Source organism: Carcharhinus amblyrhynchos, chromosome 9 (genome assembly GCF_965287045.1).
Source record: "Carcharhinus amblyrhynchos chromosome 9, sCarAmb.v2.hapA, whole genome shotgun sequence".
Classification (NCBI taxonomy): domain Eukaryota; kingdom Metazoa; phylum Chordata; class Chondrichthyes; order Carcharhiniformes; family Carcharhinidae; genus Carcharhinus; species Carcharhinus amblyrhynchos.
Genome location: NC_137332.1, coordinates 92,728,002 through 92,743,128, shown reverse-complemented (window position 1 = coordinate 92,743,128; position 15,127 = coordinate 92,728,002). Strand labels below are relative to the sequence as shown.

The 15,127-nt window shown below is 41.3% G+C and overlaps 1 protein-coding gene across 1 annotated transcript in view; it reads left to right on the top strand.

The window, feature by feature from the left end:
* The window catches only part of LOC145348047 (uncharacterized), a 133,130-nt gene extending 118,554 nt beyond the window's left edge, over positions 1 to 14,576 (top strand). The window contains exon 2 of the mRNA XM_080196170.1: positions 5,328 to 14,576. Coding sequence (XP_080052296.1) covers positions 5,804 to 6,748 — 945 coding nt within the window. The 5' untranslated portion in view covers positions 5,328 to 5,803 and the 3' untranslated portion in view covers positions 6,749 to 14,576. The remainder of the gene's footprint in view (positions 1 to 5,327) is intronic.
* Positions 14,577 to 15,127: the final 551 nt, after the last annotated feature.

The following is a 15,127-nucleotide window of genomic DNA, read 5'->3' as shown; positions in this document are numbered from 1 at the left end:
CAGTTTTTTTTTGCAACCAGCTAATCAGATCTAATCTCTACAGTCCTACCACATTTAGTCATAAATGGTACTTGGCAACTAAACAACTAACTGGAGGATGCTCTGCAAAATATCTCCATCCTCAATGATGAAGGAGCCCATCACATCAGAGCAAAAGATAAGATTGAAACGTATACAACAACCTTCAGCCAGAAGAGTGGAGTGGATAACCCATCTTAGTCTGCTATGTAGGTTCCCAGCATCATGCATACCAGTCTTCAGTCAATTCTAACCACTCCATGTGACATTAAGAAACAGCTGAAAGCACTGTGCAATACAAATGCCATGGGCCCTGACAATATTCCAGCAATAATACTGAAGACCTGTGTTCCAGAAATTGCTATACCTCCAGCCTTTACATTACAACACAGGCATCTAGCCAGCAATGTCAAAAACCTGCTTTGTCCTGTACACAAGAATTCTCATCAGTCTATTCTCGATTATCAGCGACTGCTGATGACTATCATCAACAGTGCTTTTGAATGGAACTTATTTAGCAATAACCTACTCACGGACGCTCAGTTTGTGTTCTGCCAGGGTCACTGAGCTCCTGATCTCATGACAGCCTTGGTTTAAACATGCACAAGACAGCTGAACTCCAAAGTTGAAGTGAGAGTGACTGCTCTTCACCTAAGGCAACATTTAACCAACTGTGACAACAAGGGATCCTTGCAAAACCAGAGTCAATGGGAACCAGGAGGAAAGATTTTTTGCTGGTTGGAGTCATATCTCACACAAAGATGGTTGTGGTGGTTGGAGGTCAATCACTTTAATACCAGGGCATCGCTTCAGGATTTCCTCAAGGTAATATCCTAGGTCCAACCATCTTCAATGACCTTCCTTCCGTTATAGCTTCGGAAGTGGGATGTTTGCTGATTACTGCACAATGTTCAGCACCATTTGCAACTCCTCACTTACTGAGGCAGTCTGTGTCAATATACAGCAAGACCTGAAGTGACAAGCAACTACACAATTGCTACACAATTGCCAGGCAATGACCATCTCCTATAAGAGGAGAGAATCTAAACATTGAACCCTGACATTCAACGGCATTATCATACCTAAATCCCCCATTATCAACATCCTGGGAGATTCCATTGACCACAGACTGAACGAGCCACATATATACTGCAACTTCCAGAGCAGGTCAAATCCTAGGAATCCTGCAGCAAGTAACTCAACTTCTGACTCTAATAGCCTGTTCACCATCTGCAAGGTACAAGTCAAGAGTGTGATGGAATACTCTTCCCTTGCATGGATGAGCACAACTCCAACAAGAAGCTTGACATCATCAAAGAAAAAGCAGTCTCTTGATTGGCATCTCATCCACCATATTGAGCATCTGCTTGATTCAGCATTGAAGCACAGTGACAGCAGGTGCCCAGTGAATCTCAAGATGCACTGATCAACTAACTCATCAAGGCTCCTTCAACAGATTGTTGAAGCCCATGATATCTACCACTTAGACAAGGGCAGCAGATACATGGGAATATCATCACCACCTACACGTTCTCCACAACGTCGCTCACTGCCTTGACTTGGAAAGGTCTTGTCATTCCATCACTGTTATTGGGTCAAAATCATTGAACTCTCTGCCTAACAGCACTATGGGCACACCTGCACCACATGGATTGCAATGATTTGAGAATGTAGTTCACCACCACCTTCTCGGGCAATTAGGGATGTGCAATAGATGCTGGCTTAACCAGTGAAGCCCATATCCTGTGACATCGAGGAGCAGCAGGGAAGGACATTGGAGAGGAGCATGAACCAGTGCTTGGAGAGTGAACCTGTTACTTAGGGAGTAGCTGTTGGCATTATGGAGTAATGCTGTGTCACAGGAACTAAAACTGTAAACTGGGGAGTGGTTCTGTGAAATCAGAAGTTTTGCTGCATCTCAGGGACTAAGATTGGGGAGTGAATCACTGTTCAGGATGGAAACTGCTTGGAACTTCCTCTTGCTTGAGGAGTGACTGCCTCAGAGATTGATTCCAAAGTGACCAACTCCTGAGGAAATAAAAGGAGATGCGAGGGTCATCTACTAGTAAAGTAGAGGGAAAGGGAGGCGGGTCGGTTGAGAATTTCCAACACTTGTTTTATTTCTAGTTTTAAATGCAAAGAAACAGACCAAACAGCCCATCAACCAGTGCTTATGCTGCACATGAGCTTTCTCCCTACCTATTTTATCTCACCCTGTCAGCAGCAGATCCTTCTATTCCTTGGATTCATTATTAAATATAACTGTTTATATTTCCAGCCCTTAATTTTGGACCCCCCCAAACAAGTGGAGGCATCTTTTTCATTTATCCCCAAATTTTTCTTTTTGAAATTCTTCATTTTAAAGATTTCTATGATGTCCCCCCCAACGCTCTCTTTTGTAGGGAAAAAGAATGCTAGCCGGTTCAGTCTTTCCTGATTGTTACAATCTCAACATCATGCTGTTGAGGGGTAGTGTAGAGTTCTAATATCAGGTCCTTCATTTTAGTTTTATCTTAATAAGTAGACTAGGTTAAGATAATTATAAAGTGTCTCATATATATAGTAAAAATTTGCAATATGCCTGGAACAGTATATACAGAGGTATTATAAATTGCAAAGGTATAAACTGTATACTCACAAATTAACCAAGTATTAAAAGCTTAAACTGTATTTTCAACCCTGTATTGTGCGCCTTGGCTAACTTTGTTCTGAATGCAGCATGATGGGAAACACAGTGGTAGACTGACCAACTTCTGTTAATACAATAGAGCACAGAAAGACAGCTTTTGTTATCTGTTTTTTGGATATGTGAAAGGCAAGTTTAATCACAGGCCCGGTGTGTAAGGGAGTGGATTCGTTCATAGGTAGCGAGGCTGGAGCAGTCTCTCAAGCTGATAAAGGAGGATCAGGTTCCAGCGAAACAGTGATTCCTTTCACCAATTAAAAATCACAGGTATTTGTGATGACCTTGGTTACTGATAATGATGCAGGTTAGGTTTCCTTGGTAAAGGAGAAGGAACCTACATGGACAATAATCTAATAAGCTCCTATTGCTGCTGACAGGTGGAATGTTATTGGCTAAGGTAATAATGTTGAATTTGATTGATTGGACCCTCTAATCTGATTGACAAGACTACGTGGGATATGGAAATATTCAGGATAATATAATTTTACTGGGCAATATTTGGTCAGAGAGCACAGTCAACCCTCAATGACTGAGTCTCTCTCCTGATGCATGCATTAGCAAATAAATTCCTTTTCGTTCTTTAAATATATGCTATCCTTCACAGTCTATGCATTGGTTGAGTGAGATTCAACAAATACAGGGCACCCCAAGGGGAACACATTTCACAAAATTCCTCTTACACATTCTTATCAATGTCTTTTGCACCTTCTCCAGTTCCTTTCTGCCCTTTTTCAATATGTTGATTTGAACTGTACGGGGCTCTTCAAGTATGTTCTAAACAAGTTCAACATCATTTCTCTATTTTCAAATTATATTCCTCCAAAATAGACCCCAGTGTTATTGTTTGACTTTTGATAAAATATCTTTGTTGAGCTGCCTTGTTAAATTTAATGATCGATGTATCTGTAGTTCTGCCCTTGCACAACTTGTATATATGACCTTTGGCCCTCTCTAACCCCTCCAATTGATATAATTTGTCCACCCGAAGATAACCTATTGTTATTTTCAAAGCTCCATCAAATCAGCCCATAATCTACACTCCCTAAAGTGCACACAGCCAGTTTTTGGAATCCAATGGGACAAAAATCCTGTGAATGCTGGAAATCTGACAGAGATCCAGAAAATGCTGAAAATCTTCAGGTCAGCAAAGCCCTGTGGAGAGTGAAGGAACCCCTCTGCAGCCTTTGACATGGCCAATCACACTATCCTTCTGCAACTCTTCGGTGTTGTCCAGTCAGTGGGACTACTGTGACTTGTGTAACTTTCTCCTCTTCAGTTGTACACAGAGAATCTCCTGCAATGGTGAATCTTCCCACCGCCATCGCTCTGGTTCCTACCAAGGGTCAGTCTCTGCTTTTCAGTTCGGTTCAGCCGCTCGGGGCTCGCGCTTCCTCACATTCCAACTCCCGAACGCTGGGAGCCAGTCGCGGCTGAGCGCGGCAGAACTACAACTCCCATCAGGCACCACGAAATGCCCCCCCCGAATCCATACTGCCGCTCCTCATTGCGCAGGCTCCGGGAACACAGGCAGTATGGGTAATGTAGTGAGAGGCTGCCTGAAAAGCGGCTGCACGGAGCACAAAGCATGGCCACGCCAAATGATTGACATGTCCATTGTAGGCGGAGCCCCACGTTCTAGCATTACTTGATTGGCTATGAGAGCTGTCAATCAGAGCGCTGAGCTGTTTGATTGGAGCTGTGTGTTGGATATTGAGTGTGTTTATTGGAAGTATTTCCCTTCTGATTTACAGGCTGAGTTTTGTTGATGAGTCATTACTGAATATGAGAAGGTGAGGTGTAATTATCTGGGCGGGGCAGGGACACATTTATTGAAATGTCTTTTAATGTCCTCTTTAAAGATTTTGCCTGAGGCCTCGGCTTTTCCCAAAAGCCTGGGCTTGGATTTGTCAGTTTTGCTCAGTGCTGTGTTTGAATTTGGGCTGTGCAGTCTGAGTGAGTGCAGTGTATCTAATTTCTGAGGATAAACCATAACCCTTCAATCAGCTACACTGAAGCAAAATTTGCCTTAGCTGAATAAAAGCAAATTATTGCAGATGCTGGAATCTGAAATCAAAAGAAAAAATGCTGAAAAATCTCAGGAGGTCTGGCAACATCTTTCAGGAGAGAAAAGAGCTGACGTTTTGAGTCCAGACTTTGTCAAAGCCCATTTTCCTTAGCTTCTCACACTTCCTGCCAAGTGTGTTGTCTTCAAATAATTTTGGAAAACAAGGGGAAAAAATTCAAAATCTCCAGCAAATTAATGTTTCTCCTGAGCTTTTAAGGGTACAACTGGCCTTCACCAGCACGACTTCAGTCCAAAATGAATTGATAGCCCATTTTACACTCCAGCTGACTGTTTCTCCCATTGCCCTCATGGTGCCTGGGATCTGGGTGAAGGAAAGAAAGTAGCTGTGTAATCTGCTCCTGGTCACTGTCAAGTGCTGGAAACAAGGCGTGTGACAGTCAAATGAGGAAAAATAAAGGATTTGTTTATGATTGCCTCACACAGGGGAATAGCAGGCTTGCACTCACTGTGGAACAGTCTCTATCTGAGGAGTCAGCCCCTACAGGAAAGGAGGAGAGGGAGTTGGAGGAAGTCATTTTTCTTTTTTCTGTTTTACAGAAGAATTGCACTGTACTACACCAGAGAATACAGAGAGGATAGACAGCACAGATAGATCCAGACCATCACCCAAGCAACAACTGCACTACTGTGGGAAGATATCCAGTTCCTGTACAGCATTACTCAACAAAGAGAAGGTTTGATTGACGAAACCATTATCTGGAAATCCGTCAGGTTAGGATACCTTAAATATATCATCAGATCTGCAACGGACCAGTATTGTGAAAACTTCCACCAGAACCAACCTTTCCATAGATTTGGCTATGGGTGATCGGTCAGGGTGAGGCTGGAAAAGTTTGGGCTCCAAGTGTGGTGAGAGCTTCAAACATTCCTCAAGCCTCATGAACCACTGACTCATTCCTACAGGTGAGAGACTGTTCTCGTGTGAGATGTATGACGAGGTCCGCACAGCTTCATAAGGTCTCCCGACACACAATTTATATTTGTGGTACAACTGTTAACACACAGGCAGCTACATGGAAGAGAAGCCATTTAAGTGCGAGGTATGCAGCCAAACCTTTACAAAGTTGTCAACACTTGTGCAACATCATCGCATTCACACTGGGGAGAAACCATTCAAGTGTGAGGTGTGTGATAAATATTTCTCATGTTCTTCTCACTTGCGTGTGCATCAACGCATTCACACAGGGGAGAAACCATTTGTGTGTCATGTATGCAAAAAATCATTCTCACAATCATCACACCTGCGTGCACACCAACGCATTCACACAGGGGAGAAACCTTTTCTATGCAAGGTGTGCGATAAATCATTCTCACATTTAACAAACCTCCGTGCACATCAACGCATTCACACCAGAGAGAATCTGTTCACATGTGAGATGTGCAACAAAGCCTTCGCGCAATTATCAAACCTTCTGGTCCATCAGACAATCCACACAGGAAAGAAAGAATTCAAATGTGATGTTTGCAATAAATCTTTCGCGACATCTACAAAACTCCTGAGACATCAGAACATCCACACTGGGGAGAAACCCTTTAGGTGTGAGGTTTGTGAGTTGTCTTTCATCCAATCGTCTGATCTCCTGACACACCAGAGGATTCACACCGGGGAGAAACCCTTCAAGTGTGAGGTGTGTGGCCGAACCTTCACACAGTCATCGACACTTGTGCAACACCGACGCATTCACACTGGGGAGAAACCATTCAAGTGTGAGGTGTGTGAAAAATCGTTTTCTCGCTTATCTCACTTCCGTGTACATCAACGCATTCACACTGGGGAGAAACCATTCACATGCGAAGTGTGCAACAAATCATTCTCACGGTCATCAACACTCCTGGAACACCACCGCCTTCACACTGGGGAGAAGCCTTTTACGTGTGAGGTGTGTAAAAAGAGATTTGCACAACTATCGGGCCTGTTAAATCACCGACACATTCATACAGTGGCGCAGCCACTGTGAAGTGAAGTATGTGACTGAATCTCACACAGTCAGCGAAACTCATGAAATACACACATCCACACTGAGGAAAAGATGTTGAAGTGTGAGGTATGTGACAAAGACTTCACAAGGTTTATGTCCTGGAATGGAGAAAGCATTCAAATGTGAGATGTGTGTTATGGTTCAGGTCAGAAACTCCAAAGTGTTTTATAGAATCTGTCTGGGACCATAAGCTTTGCATCTTGAATTTGGCTTGGGTCAGCATGATAGGTTTCAGTTCAGATATGATTCAAATGACCCGCTAGGAGCTTTTATCAAACAAAGTTTAAGAATATAGTTAACATGTATATTAAGAATATTAGCAATAGCTTCTATCAATTACAAACAACACAAAACAACCACAATAATGTATAACCCTTAACGAATATAGGAGTGGACCCAGTCAATCCAGAAACCACAAACAAGACCCTTCAAAAAGCTTTAATACAGAATAGACCAATGCTCATGTGATACTGGAATTGAGTCCTTTGGGTGAAGTCTGCAGTTCTTCGGATAGACTCGGAACAGTTTGAAGTCAGAACAGCTTCCCAAAACACCAGGGACTCTAGGCAAGCCACCAACAGCAGATTTCCCCCCTTCAGAAAGGCAAGATCATGCTCTCAGATGATCAACAGAATTTCCAAAACAGGAAAAGAGAGAAAGAGAGAGACTTTTCAGCTTGCTGTCCATTCTGAAACTAACCTAAAAAGCTCCAAACAGAAAATGAAAGAGTTTCTGTCACTTGACCTGCCAACCAGTTTTTCTTCTAACAGCGCAGAGTCATAAACATGCAGTAAAAATAAACACATTTAAGCAGCTTAAGGAATAATAAAAGGATATATGATGGACAGCTCGGCAATGAGAAACTAAGCTGTGAGAACTCCAGAGATTATGATTTAAAAAAAACTTTCTCAAAGGTACACTAATGTCACATATGTGATGTGTGTTCATCGGGCTTGATGAATTACAGAACATTCACATCAGCGGGAAATCATGATATACACTTCTCAAACTCATCACATCCCCAGTCATCAGCAGAGATACGTGGGGGAATAATTCTATATGTGAGATTTATGAATAAAATTCTCTTGAAGTATTTATGCCTCCTGGAACACAAGCAAACACAATCGGGGAGCATCTCATTGGGTATGAGGTGTGTGACAAGGCTTTCATTCAGTCAGTATATCTCCTGATTCATCAACACACACTGGGGGAGAAACCAAATCAGTCTGGGTTCTGTAATATACCCTTCACACAGTTGCTGGACTTCCTGGAACATCAATGAAGCCAGGATTGTATCACCTACTGCTCCTCCAGTGCTCACACAGGGGAACTGTCCTTCCGAAATACTGTCTGTCTCAGCAGTGTCTGTCTCTAACCTTTCCCACCATCAGTCTGATCGCTTCAAAAAGATCAATATAACCTTTGACTAGATTGCCAAACATCACCAGAATAAGACATCAATATGTGTAGAAGCTCCTGTATAAACTCAGCATCCTTTCAGTGCAGCATCAAGTACAAGCCACTCACTGGCTCTAGTGGTTAGAAAGGCTTCAGCTTTTGATCTACCAGCACAAGCACTAATTCCTGGGGTAGTAATGGAGGGACTTCAGTTAGCCTCAGCATCTCTGGTCTATGGAGAAGAGAATTAGCCAGGAATACCGTTCCTCATCAGTGAGCCTAGCTGGGAAATTAGGGGGAGGGCAAGATGTGCCTTGGCTGTGACGGTCTCCATTGTCTCACAACATTCACTGTCTGGGTCTACGCATGCTGAATGACCACTTAAACAAAGCATTAAAGATCATTCAATGTCCACAGTCTGTTCTCCAGTCAGTACCTTGAGGATTGGAGAGAATGTGAGAGGACAACAGCTTGTATTTATCAAGCATTTTAACATAGTCAGACATCCCAAAGTGTTTCACAGAGCTGTCATCAGAGAAAGAAGGAGAAATTAGGAGGAGATGTCACTGTATCTCTGGGAGGATTTCCTCAGCCACAGGAAGTAGGTGATTCAGGAGAATGCTTGTCAGTTTTCCCTGCTTTGGATATGAGGGAAAAATCTCAATAGTTTCCACAGCATGATTTATCTCCCTTCTTGAAGATAGTTATAATTATCATATTCCTGAAGTCAGGAGGAGTTCCTTTTCCTTCCAAATCTGTAGGATGAGTTCATGGAGTTGATGTGAGCAGAAGCTTTGAAGCCATCAGCTGGAATACCAGGCTTTGTTGTTTTTCATCTGTTTGATTGTTTGTTGCAGCTCTCCCATCGATGGTGACTCACCCATAGATTCTACCACAAGCACTGGGGACAGACTGGAGAGTATCAGCTGTCACTGTGGATTCATGGTTGAGTTGTTCAGAATGTACTTTCCAGTTTTAACAGATGGCATTGTCATCCTTAAGAAGAGAAACACTATCTTGTGAACAAAGAGGGGTTGCCCATTAGACCTCAGTGCATAGATGGCGCTGGTGCTTTCATGTCATGATGATCAGAATATTATTTTATTCATTTCCCCAATACATTTCCTTTATCTTTCCGATTTGCCTTTAGGTGTCAGTCTAGAGCTGTTGAATTCTGTCTTGAGTGGTGACCTCGGGCTATTCTGTCAGACAATGAAGGCTGATCGTTTTTGAAACTTTTTAGAACATAGAAAAACTGCAGCACAAACAGGCCCTTTGGCCCACAAGTTGTGCTGAACATGTCCCTACCTATAAGGCTTACCTGTAACCCTCTATCTTACTAAGTCCATGTACTTATCCAAAAGTACCCTATCGAATCCACCTCCACCACCGCTGCTGGCAGCTGATTCCATGCACCCACCACCCTCTGAGTGAAAAATGTATCCTTGACATCTCCTCTGTACCTACTCCCCAGCGCCTTAAACCTGTGTCCTCTTGTGGCAGCCATTTCAGCCCTGGGAAAAAGCTTCTGAGAATCCATTCAATCAATACTTTTCAACATCTTATACACCTCCATCAGGCCACCTCTCATCCTTCTTCTCTCCAAGGAGAAAAGACCAAGCTCTCTCAACCTATCCTCATAAGGCATGCCACGTAATCCAGACAACATCCTTGTAAATCTCCTGTGCACCCTTTCTATGGCTTCCACATCCTTCATGTAATGAGGCAACCAGAACTGAGCACAGTACTTCAAGTGGGGTCTGATCAGGGTCTTATACAGCTGCAGCATTATCTACCGACTGCTAAACTCAGTTCCTCGATTGATGAAGGCCAGTACACCATTCACCTTCTTAACCACATCCTTGAAGCTGATTTGAGCATCCTAATGACACTCACTAAAAATTAAAAAATGATTTATCTTGTTTATATGACACAATTGAAATCAACTATTATCTGTGGTTCTGTAGTTTGCTGAAATCATTGCTGGCCACAGCATGTAGACTGGAGTCATGAATGTGACTTTGTGATGGTTCCTGCAGATTGGAAGATTGTAAATGTATCCCCAGTATTAAAGAAAGGGGAAAGAGAGAGAAAACTGGGAACTACAGACTTGTTTGCCTCACATCAGTTGGAGAGAAAAGCTAGAATCTATTATGATGACAATATGCCTTTAAGAAATGTGTTTGCTATGTTCTTTGTGCAGGATCTATCGTAGCAGTTCATTTTCATTATCAGAGGCGTTCTGTTTATATGCAGCAGTGTTTTTTGCTGCAGCAGCATAATTGATCTTAATTGCTATGTTTGTTTTATCTGAACAAATGCAGGGTTCTGCAATTTTGTGTTTTTCCCTGAGATATTGTAGAGTCTTGATTAGGTTGATTGACAGGTAAAGTCATATGACTGGGTGAAGCTAGGCTTTTAGGGAGAACTCAACACAGTCTATTTTTTGGGATTTTTACAGAGAGGTTATTTTCTCTGTCTCTTGCTCTGTTTAAAGTGGAGACTATAATCTGTCAATAAATAAGCCCTTTTCTCTGATATTCTACTATTTGGTTGGAGCTTTCTCTGTAAGTTGCTGTATGAGAATTAGAAGACAAGTATCTGAGTGGATTACTCTCTAGAGGCGTTAAAGGACAGAAATCAAGTGGCCACATAAGCATTTTTGGTTCCTGTGCTAACTTGTTCTAAAGAAGGGATTCATGTTCATGGGGGATATTGCTAAATTGGAACAATAGAGATAGCTAGCTGTTAAGAATTATATTTTAGTATGTTTAAGTATTAAGGAGACTGGGCTTGTATTTGCTAGACTTAAGAACAATCAGAGATCCCATTCGAATATGCAAATTTCTCACAGCGCTCAATAGGGTAGAAGCAGGAGGATGTTTTCCCTGGCTTGGAGGTGGGGGTGGATACCTAGAACCAGGACAAATAGTCTCAGAATAAGAAATAGGTTGCTGAAGGTTTAGAGGATGAGGAATTTTTTCATTGGAGGGAAGTGAATCTTTGAAATTTTCTATTCAGAGGGCTGTTGGGGGTCAGTCAATGAGAATGTTCAGAGTTCAGTAGATTTCTAGATAGTGAAGATATCACAGGATATGATGATAGTATGGGAAAGTGGTGCTGAGGTAGCAGATCAGACATGGACTAGTTGAATGGCGAAACAGGCTCATGGGGCTGAATGGCCTCCTCCTGCTCCTATTTCCTTTCTTCCAATGTTCTCGTCTTCATGTCTGACTGACTTGGTTTCTGAGTGCCTAAAAATCCCAAGTGTAATTTGATGAACTGCCTCAGACAGGCACAATCAGCAGAAACTCACAATCACTATCCCCATCTGGCAACGTGGTAATTCTGATACCAGCTTCTTGGGTGATAATTAATGAAGTAGTATTAAAAATCGCGAAAGTTCGATACACACGTCATAATTTACAGTTAAAATTCCTGATAAGGTCAATTTCAGTCAGATTAGGCTGATCAATCTGACACAAAATATTTTGAATTCTCGGCCACAGCATGTGTGGATAATAAAATGTGTGGATAATAAAAAAGCCTCAGATGTTTTCATTGTAATAAAGTAGGAAACACAAAGTCAAGGTGTTGGTGGCTTAAGAAGAGCACTGAGAAGACAGTTATGGTAAAACAGGATAAACCAGTGGTGAAAGTGGTAAAGGAAACCACAGCTGAAGCTAAAGAGGTGCAGATGAATGTACAGTCTGGTCAGGAGTTGTTTGATAATAAAGTACTAGATCTCTAAAGATTTACATGTGGGTAAGCTTTACTCATGCTCCTGGAGGTTTAGGTAAAGAAGTTAAGATTTTAAGATAAGAGTAAGAAGATAAGTCAATCTTTAATGTGAGAGGTGATGATATATGTAAAGTTGAAGTTTATTTATTAGTCATCAGTAGGTTTACATTTACACTGTAATGAAGTTACTGTGAAAATCCCCTAGTCGCCACAGACCGGCGCCTGTTCAGGTACAATGAGGGAGAATTTAGCATGGCCAATGCACCTAACCAGCAAGTCTTTCGGACTGTGGGAGGAAACCAAAGCACCCGGAAGAAACCCATGCAGACATGAGGAGAATATGCAAATTCCACACAAAGAATCAAACCCGGGTACCTGGCATTGTGAGGCCGCAGTGCCAGCCACTGTGCCACCGTGCTGCCTTATGTAGATATGTGGTTCAGAAGGAGTATTGCCAGAAAAGCTGGTAGTATGCGGAAGTCAGGGTGAAAAGAGTAGTGTTCCATTACATAAGGTGAGGTTGGAGAGGCCAGTGAAAAGTGGTGAAGTCGTGATAGGAATAATAGAGAAATGATATTTTCATTTACCCTCTAAACCTCAGTGATCTATTCTTTATTCAGTTGATCCTGGGTTATGATGTAGCTGAATTGCAAGCGAGAGTGATGCCTACTGTGATTGAAAAGCTCACAGAAAATCAGACAACTGAGGTGTTGCAGGAAGCATAATCTGAGATTTCTCCTGACAAGATCACAAAGTCACAGGTTGTAACAAGAGGAGAAATCAAAGAATAAAGACAAGTTGAAGGTCAATTAGCAGAAACCATTTTTGATCAGATAGTTGAGAGAGAAAAGAAGAGCTGGAGCATGAGATGAGTATCTTTAGTTCAGGAATGTTGGCAGATAAAGCAATTGTGTCAGAAAACATACACACAAGAAGAATCTGACTGCGGGAGTGTTAGTACATGAAAAATGTACTTAATGAGGAAGTAGATACATTTTCAGACTGATGAAAAATGAACAGAAATTCATCAAGTTGTATTGCCTGAGGGTTATAGAAAGGAGGTGTTGTGGGTGGCAAATGAGGTACCAGTTGGAGGTCATTTAGGAGTAAAGAAAACTCAAGCAAAATAAAAGCTTTTATTTTCATGGACTGCATACAGATGAGTTTGCATTTCACTGGACATGTCACACACATCAGGTAATAGGAAAACCTCAAGCGGTAATCAAACCAGCATCCTTAATACGCATTCTGACATTTGAGGAACCTTTTATGAAGATCATAATTGATTGACTTCCTCAGATGAAAAGTGGTAATCAGTATTTGTCAACAATAATGGATGTATCTATTAGATTTCTGGAGGCTAATCCATTGTGCAATATTATGCTAAGAGGATTGTAAAGGAGTTACTTCATTTTTTTTAACTAGATGTGCATTACCCACAGAAGTACAATCAGATCAAGGATCAAATTTTATGTCAAAGTTATTCAGGGAAGTTATGGATAGCTTAGGAATAAAACAATTTAAATCAACTATGTACCATACAGAATCGCAGGGAGAGTTGGAACGATGGCATCAAACTTTAAAGACCATGTTGAGGGCCTTATGTCAAGATCATCCAGAGGACTGGGATAAAGGAGTTCCATTTATACCTTTTGCAATCAGGGATGCACCTAATGAAGTAAATTCAGTGCATTTGAATTGATTTTTCTTTGAGGTAAGAGGACTGCTTAAATTTATCAAAGAAAATTGGTCAGTCAGCATTGTGGGATGACATTATTGGACCAAGTATCAAATTTTAGGGAGAGATTAGAGTGGGTAAATTGGCTAGGCAGCATTTAAAAGTGGCACAGCATGTGATGAAACATGAAGCGAAATGAAATCAGTATACTACCAGTGGTAGCTGAACCTTTAAAAGTAAGGTTTAGTGGTGTAATGCAAGTGTATCTTTAAGAAATGTGTGTCTTTTTAAATCATGTTCTCTGCAGTTAAGTAGCTTTGTTTTTTTTTCATTGTTGCTGAGCCATCTGCTAGTAGTCCTTTTATTGCTGTTTCAATGGTTTAAATGGGAATTTATTTTTACTCTGGGCTTTATGCAGTGTCTGGGATTTTATAATATGCTGCATTGTGAAGGGCAAGATTGATTTACAAGTCAAAGCTCTTCCCCAGAAGATTCCAAGGAGTCATTTTCAGTTTTGGTTCAGAGTTAGAATGTCTTTAGACATCAGACTGAAAAGCAGTGTCTCTCTCTCTGTCTCTCCCTGGTCTTGTAAATTCTGCTGGCTATCTGGAATCAAGTCCCCTGGCCTTTCTGGAGTGAAGATTCTGCTGTTGGTTTGCCAGCTAGTACCTAGAGCTTCTCTCTCTCCCCGGTGTTTTGGGAACAAGTTTGTCTCTGTGTGTATCAAGAGAACTGCCACATTCAACCAAAGGACTAAGTTCCAGTGTCACGTGAGCATGATTATTTTCTGTACTAAACATGTGATTTTGTTTATGGGATTTGTTTGTTTGGGATGATATTTAACTGTTAAGTTTTATACAATGTCATGGTTTTTTTGTTTGTAATTGATAAAAGTTATTGCTAATTTCCTTTCTATACGTGTTAACTATATTCTTAAATAAACTTTGCCTGAGAAAAGCTCCCTACTGGGTCATGTGAATCATACCTGAAGTGAAACATCTCATGCTTAGCATAGCCAAATTCAAATGGCAAAACCTACAATCCAGGCGGACTTCATAAAACACTTTGGAGTTCTGATCTGAATTATAACAGTGTGCCTTCTAAAATTGAAAGAAAATGGAGTGAGGTGAATTATTTGACAAGAACACCAGTTAGAAGGAAAATTTGTAATGTATCATGTGAATGTACTCAAACAGTATTTTGATGGGGAAGGAAAGCAAAAAGGAGGATGTGTTCGTTATTGCAACTCAGAGTGAAGAACCAAATCTAGATTTTGAATTTGACATTCCTCAAATTAAATAGGACAACGAGGAAGCCAACAGAAATTGGACCAAATTATCGAGTTACCTTGCAGAAGAAAATCAAATTCACCTGAAATCGCATTGAGCTATATGTAAATAAGCCTGGAAATACTAAAATAATTGGGCCTGAGGTAGTTGTATAAAACACTTCCCACTGAGCAATATTCATATAGACTTAATCCTCTCAAGTTGGCACAGGTTTAGAAGGAAAAGCTGATGTTTGCTCTGTCTGAGATGCAG